This window comes from Tyto alba, unplaced genomic scaffold (assembly GCF_018691265.1).
Source record: "Tyto alba isolate M040663 unplaced genomic scaffold, T.alba_DEE_v4.0 Super-Scaffold_42, whole genome shotgun sequence".
Classification (NCBI taxonomy): Eukaryota; Metazoa; Chordata; class Aves; order Strigiformes; family Tytonidae; genus Tyto; species Tyto alba.
In genome coordinates this window covers 19,825,240-19,843,286 of record NW_024881318.1, presented here as the reverse complement: position 1 = coordinate 19,843,286, position 18,047 = coordinate 19,825,240, and the positions used below count along the sequence as shown (strand labels likewise).

The 18,047-nt window shown below is 38.0% G+C and overlaps 1 protein-coding gene across 8 annotated transcripts in view; it reads right to left on the bottom strand.

The window, feature by feature from the left end:
* NNT (nicotinamide nucleotide transhydrogenase) overlaps positions 1-18,047 on the bottom strand; it is a 49,187-nt gene that overhangs the window by 11,111 nt on the left and 20,029 nt on the right. For all 8 annotated transcript variants that reach the window (XM_032993011.2, XM_032993032.2, XM_032993038.2 and 5 more), the window contains 10 exons: positions 17,219-17,372; positions 16,167-16,328; positions 15,315-15,425; positions 14,393-14,538; positions 13,121-13,316; positions 12,300-12,533; positions 10,253-10,413; positions 9,361-9,540; positions 4,536-4,695; positions 3,095-3,176 (listed from right to left, as the gene is read on the bottom strand). In XM_032993011.2, coding sequence (XP_032848902.1) covers positions 3,095-3,176; positions 4,536-4,695; positions 9,361-9,540; positions 10,253-10,413; positions 12,300-12,533; positions 13,121-13,316; positions 14,393-14,538; positions 15,315-15,425; positions 16,167-16,328; positions 17,219-17,372 — 1,586 coding nt within the window. The remainder of the gene's footprint in view (positions 1-3,094; positions 3,177-4,535; positions 4,696-9,360; positions 9,541-10,252; positions 10,414-12,299; positions 12,534-13,120; positions 13,317-14,392; positions 14,539-15,314; positions 15,426-16,166; positions 16,329-17,218; positions 17,373-18,047) is intronic.

Below are 18,047 nucleotides of genomic sequence, written 5' to 3'. Positions count from 1 at the left end.
ATGAAAGGCCTGAATTACCACAAACTGTAAATACAGATTTATTTCATTAAAACACTAGGTAATCACGGCAGTCATCCCTTCCTGAAATTTACTCATTTCAAGTATATACCAGTTATTTCAAGGATTCATTCACGTCTCTCCCCTGCAAAGCCAACATAAAAGGCAAACCCAGTAATTTTTTATTTCAACGTTGATAAAAAATAAAGCTTGCCCCCACAGAAGTGCTGAAAGGAAAGCTAAAAGCACATGACACTGTCATCGCATTAGCTAAGAAAGGTTGTTTTGTTGTACAGCTAACAGGTCTTCAAAATTTTTAATGCAGTTTGGACACACACAGAGCTTCTGTTAAACATGGAGAAATAAGGTGTGCAGAACTGTTCCAGGAGCAGATAAACCAGCACACACCCTCATTTCTCATGTATGCATGAACAATTACATCTAGAAAGCAATTTTATTTGCAAAATTGCAACCTTCTTGGTAAACACTATCAAGTAACTGCTGCTAAACCCTGTAACAACCCTGCTGTTATCCATCACAATACATGCTGTAAAACACTGCAAAAACTTACATGCAACTTTTCATTAAGCTTGAAAAAATAGTGGAAGAATAAAAACAAGACCAAAAAACTCTAATTGCTAGAGTACTGATTCCAAACAAAAGTCACCATCTAATTGAAATAAACATATGGAAATCAGAGAATGAGTCTGGCTAACCAGAATCTGTCCAAATATCTTGTTTCAAATGAAAACCAAGCCTTGACTAATTTTAAAATATTAAGTTACTATAATTAGAAAATAGTTTCCCAAACAATCAGCAAGGGAGGCATGATGTTAGCTTTCCAATACTTTCAGTATCTACCAGGTCTATGAGAAACTGAGGAAGGAAAAGACTCGAGGACCATACTGACACCTAAGAAATATCTCTGCTTTTTTGGAGCAGCACTCCAGAAAAATAAATCCGTGGGACTGGCCACATGCAATAATACTTCCATGCAATATTCCATGAACTCTAATAGCAGTCTCGCTTGAAATAGCAAAAACTTACAGGAACCCATTAAGAGTAAGTCTAAATTGCTTAACAGATTGGAGTATCTGTCACTGGAGTATCCCAGGCTGAGAGCTGGGATTTTTCAGCCTGCAGAAGAGAAGGCTCAAGGGAATCTTATCCCTGTAAATACTGATGGAGGGGTATAAAGAAGATAGAGTCAGATCCTTTTCAGTGGTATCCAGTGAATAGACAAAACACAATGGTCACAAATTGAAACACAGGAAAAACTTGGTTTACTCTAAGGGTAACTGAACACTGGAACAGATTGCCCAGAGAGGATGTCAAGTCTCCATCCCTGGAGACCAGACACTCAAAATCCAACTGGACAACACTCTAAGCAACATGCTCCAGTTCACTGGTATGAGCGGGCAGCTGGCTGAACTAGACAATCGACAGAGATTGGTAACTTCAGGTAGTCTGCGATTCTGTGAAGATTCAGGCCACATTAAAATAGTGACAGAAGTTTACATGCTCAGACCTTCCTGTGTTCACTGGATACTTGCTGAACAAATCAGACTGTAGAAGCCTTACAAGAGTGATGTTAGAGAAGATACCACAGCCTGAATGCTTGGAAGAGGCAAAGGGAAATCAGGCAGTACATTCTGTAGAAGCTGAAGTCCTACTGCTAACCTACTATCACATGGATTGACTTCTGAGAATTTTGAGGAATGTAATAGACAGGAGATCTACTTTTAACAGAGGCACTGTGTGCAGCGGATGAGTCCAAAAATGGAAGCTCTTGAGCACCTGCAAGACTGCTCTCATCAATACACACTGAATGTCTTTAGCTACTCCGGAGTACAGAAGGGTTTCATTGAAGAGTAAAACAGCAAGGTAGACTGGATTTTTAACCTAAGAAGGACATCTAACATTATCATGTGGTTAATTCTTTTCAGCATTGTTTCAAACATGCTAATCAGAATTGGATGTTACTGTCCATATTATTTTTTTTATATACAAACTAGCTGTGCAATAGTAAGCATTACTTCTATTAATGCAAGTCAGTTAACCCAGGAAATAAATAAGTCCCATGTTCTTGTTACAGAGGCTGCTACCTGATCTACTCTTCCACTTCATACCAGATGGACTCCAGCAAACAACTCTCCATACCGCTGGAGGCTCTCATTTCCTGCCCAGGATCCTCAGCTATTCCCACTGCATCCCTTTAACTATTTCCCAAGCAGAGGGCTCCATTTCCTTAGGAAATCAGGAGTTAAAAGAAGTAATTTAAAGCTACTTTAACCTAGTAAACAATCCCTCCTAATGGAGGTTTCTCTAGGAGGAAATTCAAAGCACTCAAGTTGGGCCTGTGCTCTCCCCCCACTGACTACAAGCATAAAGAAAAACTATCCTCCCTGCACTGAAGTCAGCTGCTGCAATTACTTCTCACAGTTACATGTTTTCACAAACTGGTTGCTTTCACAGAGCTCTCCAAAATCCTCACCTTTAGAAAAGTCCACTAACTATTCTCCTGAACGCAATACAAAAAGCTACACTAAAGTTTTATTTTACAAAATATTTCACTGCTTGTTTTGTAGAAAAATACTACTATATCCAAAGGCAGAGCGCAAGTATTTAAAGGAGCTACCTTATCTTTCAAAAAAAGTAAGATGTTGTTGCTATGGTAAAGTAGTATTAAATTTTAAAGCCATTCTTTTCAACTGAACTTCAACATAACACCAAACAAAACAAAACCAAACAATAAAAAATTATTCTCCAACTGCTGGGGCTACTTCCAAAACCCAAATTTAAGAAGAGTGTAAGGGAACAAGGTGTCTTTTACACAAAAGCATGAAATTTCTAGATACTCTGCTACACTATTCTAGTAACACTAGAGCATTCCTCCAGCTAGTATTTCTGAGAGGGATCAGCATAATAATGACTGATGAAAGAGTAATTAAACCAAAACTAAGACTTGTAGGGCATCTTAATGGAATGAAAAACACAACAACAAAAAAAAAAACACAACAACAAAAACAAACAAACAAAAAAACAAACAAAAAAAACCCCAAACCCTGTAATTCTTTTCATCAAGGAAAGTACTTACCTGACATTTTTCCCTTGTTCTCTCAACATCTTCACCAGATCAGCTATGGGGTACTGAGCTTTTGCTGCACACAAACCATAACCTGAAAGAATTTCCAAATTTTAAGCTATTTTTCTGTTTCAGTGCAGACAGAATAGTTACAGATAATAAGTGCACCTTCCACACAAACAGAAGATCACATAATCAAAAATACACAAACCAAACCAAAAATACAGGCACAGGCACACACACAAGATACTCATATATTCTCAGCCTGACGACTGTAATTCATCTCTTCTTTTTGGTCTTCTGACCACTAACAGTATAGTGGTTTGACCAGTCAAACTACACAAGTAATTTATTTCAGCTTCACAAAAATACATGTTCCTTTCTCTGTCAGAACAGGGTGTTTCAGACAGGTGCACTGAAAAATTGATAATGAGTTGCCCCACCACCATTATCCTCAACAAAATCTTGGATTTGCATAATACAAATCTAGTAGTTGAGTATGGCTTCTAGCAGCAAATATTTTTTTCAGTCTTTGTCTGAATTAATTAATCAGAGCAGCATTGCCCAGGAAGAAAATGAAGAGTATAAATTATTAATTGTGTCCTCAAGGTTTGACCACAGGAACAAGAGGCAAAATACTTAAAGATGTTTGCAAACTTTGTTGGAAAAATAGGTAACCCCTAATTAGCACTCTACCTCATAGATGTTTTCATTTAAGCCAAAGCAAAATGAAAGACTTTTTTAGCACCGTTCTCATTCCTACACTGAAATAAATTTTACACAGTAGTTGTGCCGTCCAGTTGAGGGAAAACAAGTCTTGAGCTATTCGCTACCTGACCACTCCTAACAGGGAATGTGCTGTTGAACCATATGAGCCTACAGTCAACGTAAGTTTTAGACAACTCAGGGTTTTGGTTTTCAGGATTTCTTCTACTTTAGTATACAATAAGTACTGGAATTAACTAAGCTTTAGATGTTTTTCTGTCTTTTTTTAATAAAATACTGTAGAATTGAGCAAGTAGATGAGAAGCATAAACAAAATCCTCTCTTTCAGTAACTTAAAAAACAGATATTTTGTTATTAGTACCACTGGTACTGTGGTAGTACTTGGAAACTCACACCACAACAGCAGTACACATAATTAACTGTAAACATAATTTACAAAAGACAGTCTCTGTCCTGAAGAATTTAAAATCTAAATAAATAGGACAAAATTTGAAGAGACACACACAAGGAAAAATAAAGTGGCATATACATGTCTGCAGAAGAATGATGACTGACCTCAGAACAAAACCAGATCCCACAAACCCAGTCAACATTTGATATGCTGCTCTTATGTTGCAACTGCAATGCAGTCTACAATTTTTTGGTTTGGGTTTTTAGTTGTTTCGGGGTTTGTGGGTTTTTTTAATACATCCTCCAAACATCTTGCTGTATGAGTCAAGTGTCTTACCTGGAGTAATAATAATATTATTGGCTTCCTTTATCATTTCAATAGCATTGTCCACATTGATTTCTGTGTGGGTTCCAGTAATTTCCATGGGCTTCCCACCAGCTGTTGATGTGGTACCATAGCCCCCTAGAATCACATTTGCAAGGGAACGGTTCATAGCCTGAAAGACAAGAGGTTTGTGATCAGCTAAAGATGAAATCCAAAAAAAAAGGAAATGAGGTGTCCTTTTGCCAATAGTCTTTATCTGCTCGTTTTCCCTTACAACTAAAAAGTTCTCAAAACAGAGACCCAGATTAACACAACAATAGCCAAAAATCAGCTTTTAACGCATTACATTGCACATGTAATGACAGCATTAGCATTTTCCCAAGACAAAGAAAAAAAAAAAAACAGCACAAAGAGCAAATAGTGGTCTCATTTTGTTCTTAAAAGGGAGGGATATAAAATAATGCATATTTGATGACAGATTTTTTTTAAAGACACATACACACACACACAAAATTTTTCCAAGATATGCTCTTCAATTCTTAAACAATTCAACATGTAAGCACAGAACTCCTCTACGACAGCATGGAAACCACATAGCTCTTACAGGTAGTACAGAAGTGAAGCTGCTACAGCAACAAGACAGGGAAGAACACAACAGGGTTAGGTAGCCACATAAAACCAAGCAAATGCTACCTCAGAACAAACTGTAATGAACCGAAGGGAGCCATTAACTTACTGGCTGAGCACCAAAGGAGAACAAGGGATCTTAAACTAGGACCTTTAAGAGGAGAACACATCCTGAAAATTTGGCTCTGTTAAGATACACAGACAGCAAAAGTCACTGGCTACATGTTTTCACTGGCATGTCTCCTTATGAGTGTCATCCCAAAGCAGTATCTGGTAATATCTGGAAGTAGGCAAAACTTGTAATTGCAGTAAACAAAACTTTAGATGCAGGAAAGTAACAGGATAAATTGCTTCTTTAATTAAACATGTGTCATATATCTCCTGTGCTAGCTCAGAAAGCACAGCAAAATTTAAGAATGGATCTGGAGTGGCACACATACAAGTGAAACACCCACATAAAAGAATGCTTCCAAGTGTCTGCTTTCCACTGACACTTCAAATGATGCAACTCCATAGGTTTTTTTGCTGTAGCCTAAGAAGATATGCCATTCTGTGAAATTCATCATCTAGCAAATAAGCACAATGAAGATGGTCAAATAACTTTTGGTTAACCTGATAAATCATCACTGTTTCAGATAGTGTAAGGAAGGCACACAAAAGCAGTGAAATCAGCATCTTTCTACTGTCTGCAGTAGTCAGTAGTTCATACCCTCTAAGAACTCACTGCCTTTTGACATGTATTACAATATTAAACTATCAAACAGAAAAATAGACTACTTCATATATTATAGCAGTTAAGTATCAGGTAAGAGACAGCCTAAACAGAAGAATAGCCTCTTCAGATGTTGCACACACCAAGCTTACAAGAAGCAAAGCACTTACTGTTGTAGTTTTGTTTAGATGTGCACAGAAAGACCAGGCCAAAGGAAAAAAAAGTTCAAATATTACTAAAAATCCAAGCATCCACACAAAGCAAGCATGAGTCTGAAGCACTCTTGCCTGGCTCCATGCCAAAGAACCCAGGAAACAGGAGAGAAGTTGGGGGGGGGAGGGGGGGGGCGGAAAAAGTGTGGTACAGAATGCTTCAAAATGAGACAAGACCTCATCAAGCAACAATAAACCAATGCAGCTAAGGCCTACTTGGCGCAGGGACAGTGTGGAAACTCTTCTATAGCCTCTTTCACCTTCTTTACCACCATAGACCACAATCATACATGAATAAAGTGGAGACATCACCATTCACAGATAATCCAACCATCAGCAAAAAGTCCTCTATGCTGTGCATACACAAGTGATACTGGCCAGTATCTTATAGCCCAGGGAAAACCAAACCCTTGATCCCTGAGAACTCTAAGTCCTTCCACTGTGCCCACAGAAACCACAGAGCTAGCACAAGTGATGGGCCAGCATTTAATTTAAGACTAACACGATTTGTCCCTTCTCTGCTCTGTTTCATCATCCCCAAACAATGGTTCCTCTTCAACCTGAAGCATTTTCCGCATCCCTAGCCATAATGATTCTAATACTACAGTTGCAAACATCAAATTCACTCTGCAAAAAAAATGGAGAAGGGTTTGCTAATACAAACAAGCGTTCTGGAGAAGACATGTTGTGTGAGTGCTTTAAAAGAAGTCAGAATTCACAGTGTGAATGAAAAGCACAGACCTTTGCTTTTTTGTTTTGAAGTTAAATTCTTTGTCCTTAATTCACCCTACTAATAGGCAGAAAAGAAGGAGGGGTGAAAAATCAAGCAAATATGAGTGCAAAAACTAAGTGGGTATCTGAATATGTGTTGGCTAATTTTACCAACTCAAACTTTAAGAGATTATCTGCATAGGGTTTGGATGATTAAGCTATAGTTTTATCACAAAAAGTAATGGGAAATGTAAAAAGAAGGTTTCAACTGTGAAGATGTTTCTACAAACACCTTCTCATCTGTACTACATAAGATTCAATACACTGCTTTGGATGAAGTCATACCAGTGGGGGGAAAGGAAAAAAAAAAAAAAGGGGGGGAGGGAAATCTGTTGCTTCATTAGCACAGGTTGCAACAGCTTAAAGCAGACTTTATTGAAACTGTTAAGCATTTTTTCTACTGAAATGCAGCTTCAAGACAATGATACTGAATGCCCTGATTGTAACAATGCTTTTAGAAGTAATTATTTCCATTAAAGGAAGTAAAGCAGAAAATAAAAATGCTGGGCTAGAAATAAGTTACTGTGTTTATTGTGAAGAAATTATACACAATTATTTTAATTTTACTGGCTGAATAACTTTAACTGTCTAAGCTTATGTAAAGCACTGCAAGATTTCTAGAATACTACCTCAAAAATTAAACTTCCTGAAATTTGAGGAATACATAGAGGAAAACTGTAGTATTTCTGACAGAGAATGGACACGATACTTTGTTGCACGGTTTGGACAATCCAGGCCTGAGATCAGACTGCTAACAACACCTGTGTTATGAGGATGACCTTGAAGGGCTGTGCTGTGAGAAACTGTATCTGTTAATGAGGAATTTTCCCAGCTATGTATCTGGCTACGCTAAGCACAAGTATGCAGCAAACCCCAAGATGCTTGCCTATCACAGTTTCCCTTTGGGTGCGTGATGAGTTGCTTATGACCAATAATCAAGGGGTATGGGGCACGTGAACAGCGGGTGCTTGCTGTGCAAAGGATATAACCCAGCAATTCGGGCAATAAAGGGGGACGACATGGAGCCGCATCGGGGTGATTGTTGTTACTTGGGCCACTCTCCGTATTGGGACCCTCTTCGTTAAACCACTCTGTCACTGCATAACTATTTTGCTAATTACTTCCCAGGCTTCTGTTTACCTAGATACCTCCAACCAACAGATGCAAATATCTCAAAACAGTTCTGAATGCTGACAGGATCTAGCAAAAGAGTAAATAATAAAAAAAAAAAAAAAAAAAAAAAACCCAAGGGGAAAGTAAAAGAAATATATTAAGAAATATTAAGGTATAGAGCGATGCCTATGCCCACTCATAAATATGTACCCAACAGATCATATTTTCACCAAGACTTACAAGAACTTGATCTTTAAAGAACATACTTTTCAGACCTGTGCTGCCCATAAGCATCATCTTTCTACGGATATGGACTAAATTGCTGACCATATACAAATAGATATGTATATATATTTATATATAAAAAGATGTCCCATGAGCCCATAATCGGATTGCCTTTTGATAAGGAAATATAAAACATTCAAGAAAGAATAAGGTTCTTTAAAATTCATACTTGGGGTTGTTCATTTGAACTCACCTTCATAAAACTGCACAAAAATAATTTTATAAGCTTTCCTGAAATTTTTCATCAAGAGAAATTAAAATTAATGATACTGAGTATTCCTAACATGGTAACAACACTAGTTATCAACAAAGACGAAGTAAAAGACAACAGAGATGACCATAGCAAAAACATCACGACAGGAGAACAGCGACACTGATCATACAAGAACACAAGAGCAGAAGCGAAACAGAATTACACAACAGAGAATCAGGAGGTTGGCAGCCTTTGCATTGTGGACAATTTTCAAGTCACTACCTCTCCACCTTTGAAAACAAAAAGGAGAGAGACATGGGAAAACAAGCGACTTCTGCACAAATGTTCCAGAGAAAAGGAGACCGCTACTAATAATGCAGTATGATTTTTACACATGAAGGTGAAGCTCAGATTTCCTCTGACAAAGACATTAGTGTCAGCAGTACATTAATGTAAGCCTGCTGCCACCCCGTGGTACAGCAAAGTAGCTGCTCTAAAGTAGGTAGCACTTTCCTACACTCCAAAAAGAAACTTCAAATTACTCTCTAATCGAACCACACATTTTTTGGTTTGGTTACCTAAAGTATCTCCTGCTGATGAATTTTAAATTTAGACTAAATTTAAAAATACTGACGAGTGATATGACTAAAAAAAACAGCTGAGCACAAGTAATCATACGTGTTTGAGCCCAGATTCAAACCTTCAATGCCCAAGACAATGCAAAGATCTTCCTCAGTTTCCAAGCATGTATCTCTACAAACCAGAGAGAGATGACTGACATCTAGTCCAACAGTTTCAGTCAAGAACCTTCTAGTGTCTTAAACACCTAGCAGTTTGGTCTTCTGTGCTTATCTTCCTAGCAAACGTGCTGCAAAAGGTTCTTCATTACTTGGAAAACAAGCACAGTTTCTGCTGACTTCTTACCACACACATGATGTAAGAGAGGATGGCCCCAGAGGAGCCAATGAGAGCACCAACAATGGTCAGCAAGTTGTTGTTCAGCAGGAAGCCCTCAGCACACAAAGCCCATCCAGAGTAACTGTTCAGGACAGTAATAACTACAGGCATGTCAGCACCTCCAATAGCTGCTGTTAAAGTGACACCCTGGAAAAGGAAAGAAAATACATTAGTATAAGCTATGACTACAAAGAACATGCAGAGAAGACAGTCTGCCTGCAGCACAAGTTACTTAACCTATGCAAGTATTTTCAATATAGGAGACGTCAAGCTGTGGCCTGAGGATTGGACTTCCCAAATCTGCCTTTAAAGAGAGGACAGGAAGTCACTCCACCATCCTCATCCTGCACTTAGCCACATGTTTTTACTTCCAAAATATACTACCAGCTCCATGGAACCATTCATACCATTAAAGGATTCATACTGAGCCGTCTTTACAAGAGCTGGTTTACAGAATGGTAATATTCAGGGTAAATTTTGCAAGAGCTGGTGTGAGTGAATGGCAGAAGTTACACACGGGGATAATCTTACTAAGTTATCATGATAATAGAGCGCTGGATCTACAGGTTAAGTATTTTAAAGATAAACTTTATAAAAAGTCTTTTAAAATATGTTTGTCATATAAAAGGCTCCATTAAGTCATAGCCGCAGAAAGTGATTATACACATACATGCCTGTTCTCTGGTTTACAGCTAGATTTAGGAAAGTCAGTTGTTACTTGCCACTGCAAGTTAACATACAGGCTTTAGGACAATTATGACTCAGGATGGTAAAATACAATTATTAAGAGGAAGCTCACAAAGCTGAAGAACAAACTGCTTGTTTAATTTGTTTCATCTCCTACAATTCCCTGACTTACCATTATGGCTGAGAGAGCTGACACAGAACCTAAGCAAGTAATTCCCATTGTGTAACTAGGATCAATCATGTATGGAACCATTCCGCCAATGCTGGCAGCCAGCAATCCTGCATTCAATGCATGTCGACCAGGCAAGAGCAGTGGTGCAGAATTCAGGATACCTGCAATCAAATGTATGTTCAGAGACTGATACATACATGCAGGAGAGCTTGTCCCTTGCCTTCAGAGAAGACTGAATACCTCAGCAAAAGAAAAAGTAAAAAAAGCAAAAGGTAGGGGCAGAAGATAAAACAAGTTAGTTGAGGCTGAGACCTTGTGCTGACTCAGTATTGCATCACATTCAAACTTATTCTAGATTCTCAAATATTCCTGTTTAAACTGGTTTTACTTCCTAATCTTGCTGACATGCTTCAGAATAATTATAAAAATCTCTTCGCATGAGAAGTTTGTTGTTTTTTGTTTTTTTTTTCCCTTCAGAAAACATACTCTCATTATGGCCCCAAGTCTTTGCATGTCATATATAACGCTCTGTAATAGGAAGCTTTTAGCTGGAACTTCTTAGTACAGGTGTCATCTCAATTTCTCAAAAGCTGTGTCCTTAGTAAAAACAGCACTGTGCAGATAACTCCAAATATAAAACACAACTGCTTTCAAATGTTTTAACTTCACCAGTACCCTCAGTCAGACTTCCCACAGGTTCCCACATTGGCAGAGACTTGAGAGGAAAAGAGGGTTCGGTGTTTGTGGAAATCACTTCAGAAAGACAATTACATATTTATTTTCGCCCTAGGGTTTGGATTTTTTCCTCCCAAACAACACAGTAGAGTAAAAATAATGCAAGTTTATCTGTTACGTTTTGAGTAAGTAACTACTTACTAGTTGTCTCATTTAAATTTAGCTGAATTCAAGGGAAATAATGAACTGATGGTCTCAGGGGTCAAACTGTTTGACCTAGTACCTCTAGTTCAATAGTATAGACAAGCTTGTTATTTCATATCATGCTGATATGAAAACGCAATGGGAAAAACAGAAACAAAAACAAAAACAGGAGGGTGGGCTGAAACACCAGGAACATGCGCACAGATCACTGAGGGGGTGGAAGGTAAAAGATAGAGAAGAGAAAAAAAAATAACTGAGAAGAAATAAATGAGTAACTACTTAGCAGAAATACATCAGAAATACATACTACTGACAATTCCTTCAAAAGATTGTTAGAGAAGACAGCTTTCCATCCATGTCATGCTTCCTCCTTCAATGGCTGGTCTAACAAACACTGAGGAAAGCAAACAGATGTTTCCCAAAGGAACTACTGCAAAGCTAGTAATAAGATTAGTAATAGCAAGCTCTTAGCCGAAACTTCTTAGTACGGGTATTACCTCAGTTTCTCAAAAGCTGTATGCTTACAAAACCAAAAATAAATGCAATAAAGAAAACTTCAGGTGCATAAGAATCTAGAAGTAGTGAATATTTAATTTAGATGGCATATTTACTAAAACAGTAAGTGGTATGGGAGCATGGAGTTTGCACTGTGGGTAAATAGTGAACTGAATGGTTTAAAGTAAGGCAGTCTGAACTGATACTGCAATCTACCTACCTAAATGAAGCCTGCAATGTGAAGACCAAGATCCCATAAATATTAGCAGTGCTCACTGAGTCCAGCAATTAAATTGTCTGCTCAGTAATACGAAGTTGTAATCATAAAAGTTCAATAAAATCAGAGAAACAGTGTCAGGTATTACCTTAACAACACTAAAGCAACACTTGTTTCTAGACAAAAAGAACTGAAGGAAGCTTACATGTCTTGGTAATTAATAGCAGTAGTATATCCAAGCACTGAAGCCAAACCTTTCTTAACTAAAGCTGTATACAAAATAGAATTAAAAAACTGAAAGTACACATAAGAACTAAACATATAAACTTTTACCTGGTGCAAAATACAAGGTTTCTTTCCAATTACACAGCAGTCTAAAAGACAGAGCTAAACCTTGGGGGAAAAAAAAAAAAACAAACCTTTAACAAATACTTAATTCTGAATGGAAGGTCTCACCTTGAAGTTTCCCGTATGCAACAAGAGAGCCACTGAAAGTCACTCCACCAATGTACGTGCCAAGGTAGGCCACAATCTTGGTGAGGTTTGCAGCTGGATCAGTAGCGAAGTGAGGATATTCAATCATGTATTCTGCTACACAGGTGAGCACAGCAGCCAAACCAACCAAACTATGGAAAGCAGCCACTAGCTGAGGCAGATCTGTAATCTGGATGCGTTTAGCAATAGTCAAACCTATTGAGAGTTGGAGACAGAAGGGAAGTCTTACAAAACACTACCAATCTGTGCAGCTAGAAATTAATGTATCATGGTTCGGTGTGCATTGGATACATGTACACACATGCCTGTTCCAACAGAAGAATTTGCTCAACACTAGGAATTGCTATGGCATTTAACTGAAAGCTGCATGTGTGTACTTTGTGCAGTGAAGATACAATGGAAATTGGAGAGGAGACTTAAGCATATCACATTCTTACAGGTTTCATTAAATATTGAGAAATTCAGCATTTTCTGCAATGCATTCAGTCAAGAACTGAAGTATGAAGTTGGGCAAGTTCATTCACCTCAGCATACCCAGTTTCCCTAACAGAGATGATGTGCTCCTGCTCTTCTACCAGCCTCCCCATTCTCTACCGCATCCTGATGCATTAATAAAAGCCCTGAGACTTACGATTCTTTGTTCACATATTTGCAAAATAACATACACAAGCCATAAAAGTTACTCAATTCACCCATGAACTATGCAGTATTTTGTGCATATACAGCCTGCATAAATGCATGTATAGAGCATATACTGTTATTTTACAGTATTGTGCACATACCTATGGTACCACCAAGTGCCATTGCACCCGACATCTGTGCCAACAATTCAGGTGATGGTTTAAGGCTTCCAAGAGTTGCTGCTAAACCTCCTGCAACACCAATCATACCCAAAGCATTTCCAAGACGAGCTGTTCCTTGGGTGGACAGACCAGCCAGGGCACCAACACAGCATAATCCTGAGCCCAGGTACATAATCTTTAAAGAAAAACATCAATATGCATACATGAAGTAGAGATAAATTGCATAATCATTATAAAAATCTTTCTGATGATTACACAAAAGGACTGATTTCTCCAGAATATGTGTAAGTCACAGTTCTTAACTGAAGTGAAAACTCTTGACTGTAAGAAAATGTTGTACAGGATGTGATTTTTCCCAATTAAAATGGGATATCTATTAAAACTTTTTCCCCACTTTATGACCTTGGTTTATTTGCACCATGAATACTAAACTTGAGTCAAGCCAATTTTCCTCACCAGTTCAGAAGAAAGGTTTTCTTTAGTACAAACCCAAGGCTAAACAGCTCTGTTCACTGTAGGAATAGTTTCAAAATTTGCTTACGGCACATGTAAACTTCTGTTTTCAAAAAGTATAAGCAAACCTAAATGATCTGAGCACTACATGTCTAAATAACGGAAAAAAAAATCAAATACATTATAAGCCCCTGGCATAAAGGTATGTTTGGACTCACTTTTTCCAAACACAGAAAGCAAAACACATTGATTTTTCTCACTATTAAAATAAATGCAAACAGAAGTTTACCATAAAAGGTGCTATAGGTACAATCCCTGCACATCCCTCTGTGCTGAAATCTCATCCCATCCAGGTGTCATATCTACTTTATCCATTACACCAAGCTGAATTTTCAGAAACTTTTAAACCAAAGACTCATTTCTGTAGTTGCTCTAATATTTAAACTGCAATTTAGGAAAACTGTCCAATAAATAACAAAGTATCTGCTGCTTTATGGAAAAACAAACAAATAAACAAACAAACAAAATAACAACAAAAAACAAAACAACAACAACAAAAAAAAATAACAACAAAAAACAAAATAACAACAAAAAACAAAGCTTTTAAAATCTGCAGATTCAGCTCTCGGGGTATGACTGGGACTAGAAGCTTAAAGTTAATCAGTCTCAGATCAGCCTTGCGGAAATACACAGCTGACAAAAAGATCATGGCTAATCTTCTATTTACTCCTCAACAGAGAATAGTGAAGCACCACACCATGCTGTGAACAGTGGTCTAAGAGACAGTTATCTTCTTACTTGTTCAATATTATAGCCACCACTGAGAGCAGCTGCATAGCCTCCTACAAATACACCACCAGGAAGCAGGTACAAGTAGTTATACTCAGGAGGATCTGTGGGACGTTTGAACATATCCAGCATTCTCTGTGTAACTAGAAACCCACCTGGCCAAAGTAAAGAAACAATTTTACAAAAATAAATTTGAAACTAAGCATACAGCAAGCTGTAAAAGAAAAATCTGGTTATATCGTATTACTACACAAAGTTAGCAACTGACACCAATAAAGCCTCTGAAAAGCTATTGATCTGGAAAACCACCAGGAAACAAAGGTGTAATGAGGGTGAGATCCTGCTGTCTTTTTTAACCTTTGGAGGAAACTCATAAAAGGAGGAATTTGAAAGACTGGAGGACTTGCTCTGGCTCCATACTCTACACTCACTGTAGGATACAGCTTAGTTTATGACTGTGTCCTTTTCTCTACTCTAGCAAAAAGCAGTATTTACAAGTCACATTGCTCACTTTCTTTTCTTTTTTATTCCTGAAGCTGGGATCTCTGAAGCTCAAGAAAGCGGAATTTTATTCTATGCCACTAGTGTATTTTTCAAGTAGGAAAAGGAATACAAGGACAAAGGGAGTACAATCTTATGATATACAGGAAAAGATATTTCATATATTCATCACCCAAAGGATACTGTAGAAGAAAAATGCACATTTAAATGTTTCCCTAAATAAAGGTTGTACCACAGGGTGTGCAAACCAGATCCAGTAACTACTCTGAAAATTCAGTGGCAGGGGGAGTTGTTCTTTATTGATGGATGCTTTCAGATCTTATTCCCAGAACAGTATTTCTAGTATCTATACAAATAAAGAGGTAAGAGAAATAAAAGAATTACACAAACACTTTAAAGTTACCCTCAGGAGAAAACCTAACATTCATACCTGCAATATTGATTGAAGAGATAAAGGCAGAAAGCACTGCTAGACTTTGAGGAGTGTTTTCAGGGAGATAGTTTCCTCCCATCAATACCAGCCCACCAACTGCAGTTAGTCCTATTTAAAAGGGAAAAAAGTGTTACTGAACGTTAAAAGCTCTATACCTAAAGCAAGTTTCCTTTCAGCTATCAATAGAGGAGACAGATACCAGTCTCCTCAAATTTTAAGCCCTACTCTACACATTACTATTTAAAATAAAGACTACCATGATCTTTTTCAGCAACAAGAACACGTTTCAAAAGAAAAATAGTACATGAATACAGTTTTGAAGCACAGTGCCTCAATCACAGATCAGCCTCCAACTACTTGTTCAACAACAAAAACTTTTAACAGTCAAAGTAGATCAAACTTGTGACTTGTTACACAAACACACAGATATAAAAAAATCTTACACATTTACAGAGTTATGAATCTTATGGGTCACTTAGAAGTTTTTTCATTTTCCCCCTCTATCAAAATACATAGTCCGAGGAGAGGCAAAAAAGAATGCAAAAAGTATGAAAGACAAGTTATGTTCAGGGCAACACTCTGGGGAGACGGGAGGAAGATGTGTTCTACGAAAGGAGAGACTGCAGCACTCCAAGGAAAACAAACTTTAGAGCAAACAGGTTAAGAGTGAAAAATTACTTAAAAAGATTAAAAATACACAGCACCATATTTGCCCTCAGCCATGCAAAGTAGTACTAGGCTCTCTGGCATTTTAAAAGGCATTACCAGCAGACTTCTGTTTAAAGTTTGAATAAAAGGAGCTGTGCCTACTTCAAATAGAAAATAAGCAGTTGTGTGACAGTTCCTTACCTGAAATAGCATTAGTCACTGACATGAGTGGAGAGTGAAGAGCAGGAGTCACACCCCATACTGTATGGTACCCCACTATTCCAGCCAGGCCAAACGTTGTCACCATTTGTGTGAAAGCAGTATCAGGAGCGACAATGCCCAGTCCTAATGTGCCAGCTAAACCTGGAAGAAAACCACAACAAAACTCATTTGTAACTTCAGTGGTTTCTTACATTTAAACTCTGGACAACAGGAGTCCAGTATTGAACTAAAAGCAAAATGGAGTTTTGTGCATGGACCTGTTTCAAGGTCAGCTGGATCATCTTTGACAACTACAAGGCTCTGTTGGTGCTAGTGTTTCTTTGACAACAGAAAATAAAACCATAAATATACACATCTTTGTGCTGCTTTGTGTGCATGTATAAAAGGTATGTTTCTACACCAACACTGAATCCTGCCACTCTCCTGTTCTACAATAAAAATGTAAATGAGTCACAATCATGTTGACATACTATTGCCAGACTCAAAGTGTGCATATGAAGAACAGAGGTTAAAAGTAAGAATATTCAATTCGTTATTACCTCATGCAGAAGTTCTGATGCAAGAGGAATATCAACCAACAAGAAGAGTCAACATTTATTTGTCAAGACCAATGTCCTATTCACAGTACTTCAGTAGACTGTGGGCATTTAAGTCTCATACAATACATCAAAGCATGAAGAAAGCAATAGCACTGAATTGATTCTGCAGCAAAGTATGGGCACAGTCCCTAGCAGGAGTCCTTCAGACTTTGAAGTATTTTACTGATATTTTAATAACGCCAAACACATATACATGCACACAGCATGAGTCAGCACTGTTTGAAATGCTAATGCTTGTGGTTAAATTTCTGAAGTTTTATTTTCCCTCCCAAAAGCAATTATTATATTACACTGATTTTGCACTAGAGTACACCAGCCAATCAGCTGCTCTCCAAGACAGTTATTAAATTGAATGAGATGAAGAGTCACTTAAAAATATTAACCAAACAAGAAGCACACTATATTGATTCTCTAACACTGGAAGTTGCCTACCTGCTGTGTATACAGATGCACTAGTCATAGTTTTTCTAAAAGGTGTAACAGTAGCTGCTTTTTCTGCTTCCAGCTCTGCTACAGTCTTCTGCTTCACAGGGGCTCCTTGAGGAATGTTATTTGGTGGAGGTGCTGGAAAGATCACTTTGCCATCCTGACAAGAGAAATGTACAGTTATCCCTAATATGGCAGACACTTTATAGTTAAGAGGAGCCTACTCCTTTTAATCCTGCAACTCAAGTAAGTTAACACCTTACAGCCATGCCACAGGAACATCTTCCTTTCCTGCATTAGCAGAATTTTGCAAGGCTGGATGATAGGTACAGCCTGACCAAGTTAACCAGACTGGCTTACACATTTTTTGGACAAGGTTTAGTATCACTGTTCAACGGCACCTGATGGAAACACAGCACAAGGCTTGAAAGCAGAAACCAAAATGAAAAGGTAAAGTTCCTTAAAGGAAAAACATTTATGCAAAATAAAAGAGGGCCTTGGAAATAGCAAAATCTGCTACAGATCTGAACTGTAATGAGAGCCTGCCCAGACCTCTGCTAGGCACCAAGCATGATGTCTCACATTTCTTGATGTTCTCCAGACCTCTGGAGGAATAAGTGGTGGAGCTGTCAGACCTGAGCTGTACACACCACTTCAGTGGTCTGAGAGAGCTGAAGTCAACGCAAGACTCCTCCAGGGTCGTTATCATAAGCGTTACAAAATGTTGGCAACATTATGCAGCAAAACTCAACAGAAATGAATACCTCTTACCTAAACTGCAAATGATTATTTCTTAATAGTTGCAGGAGGAGAGCCCATGCTGACCCATGCCCTA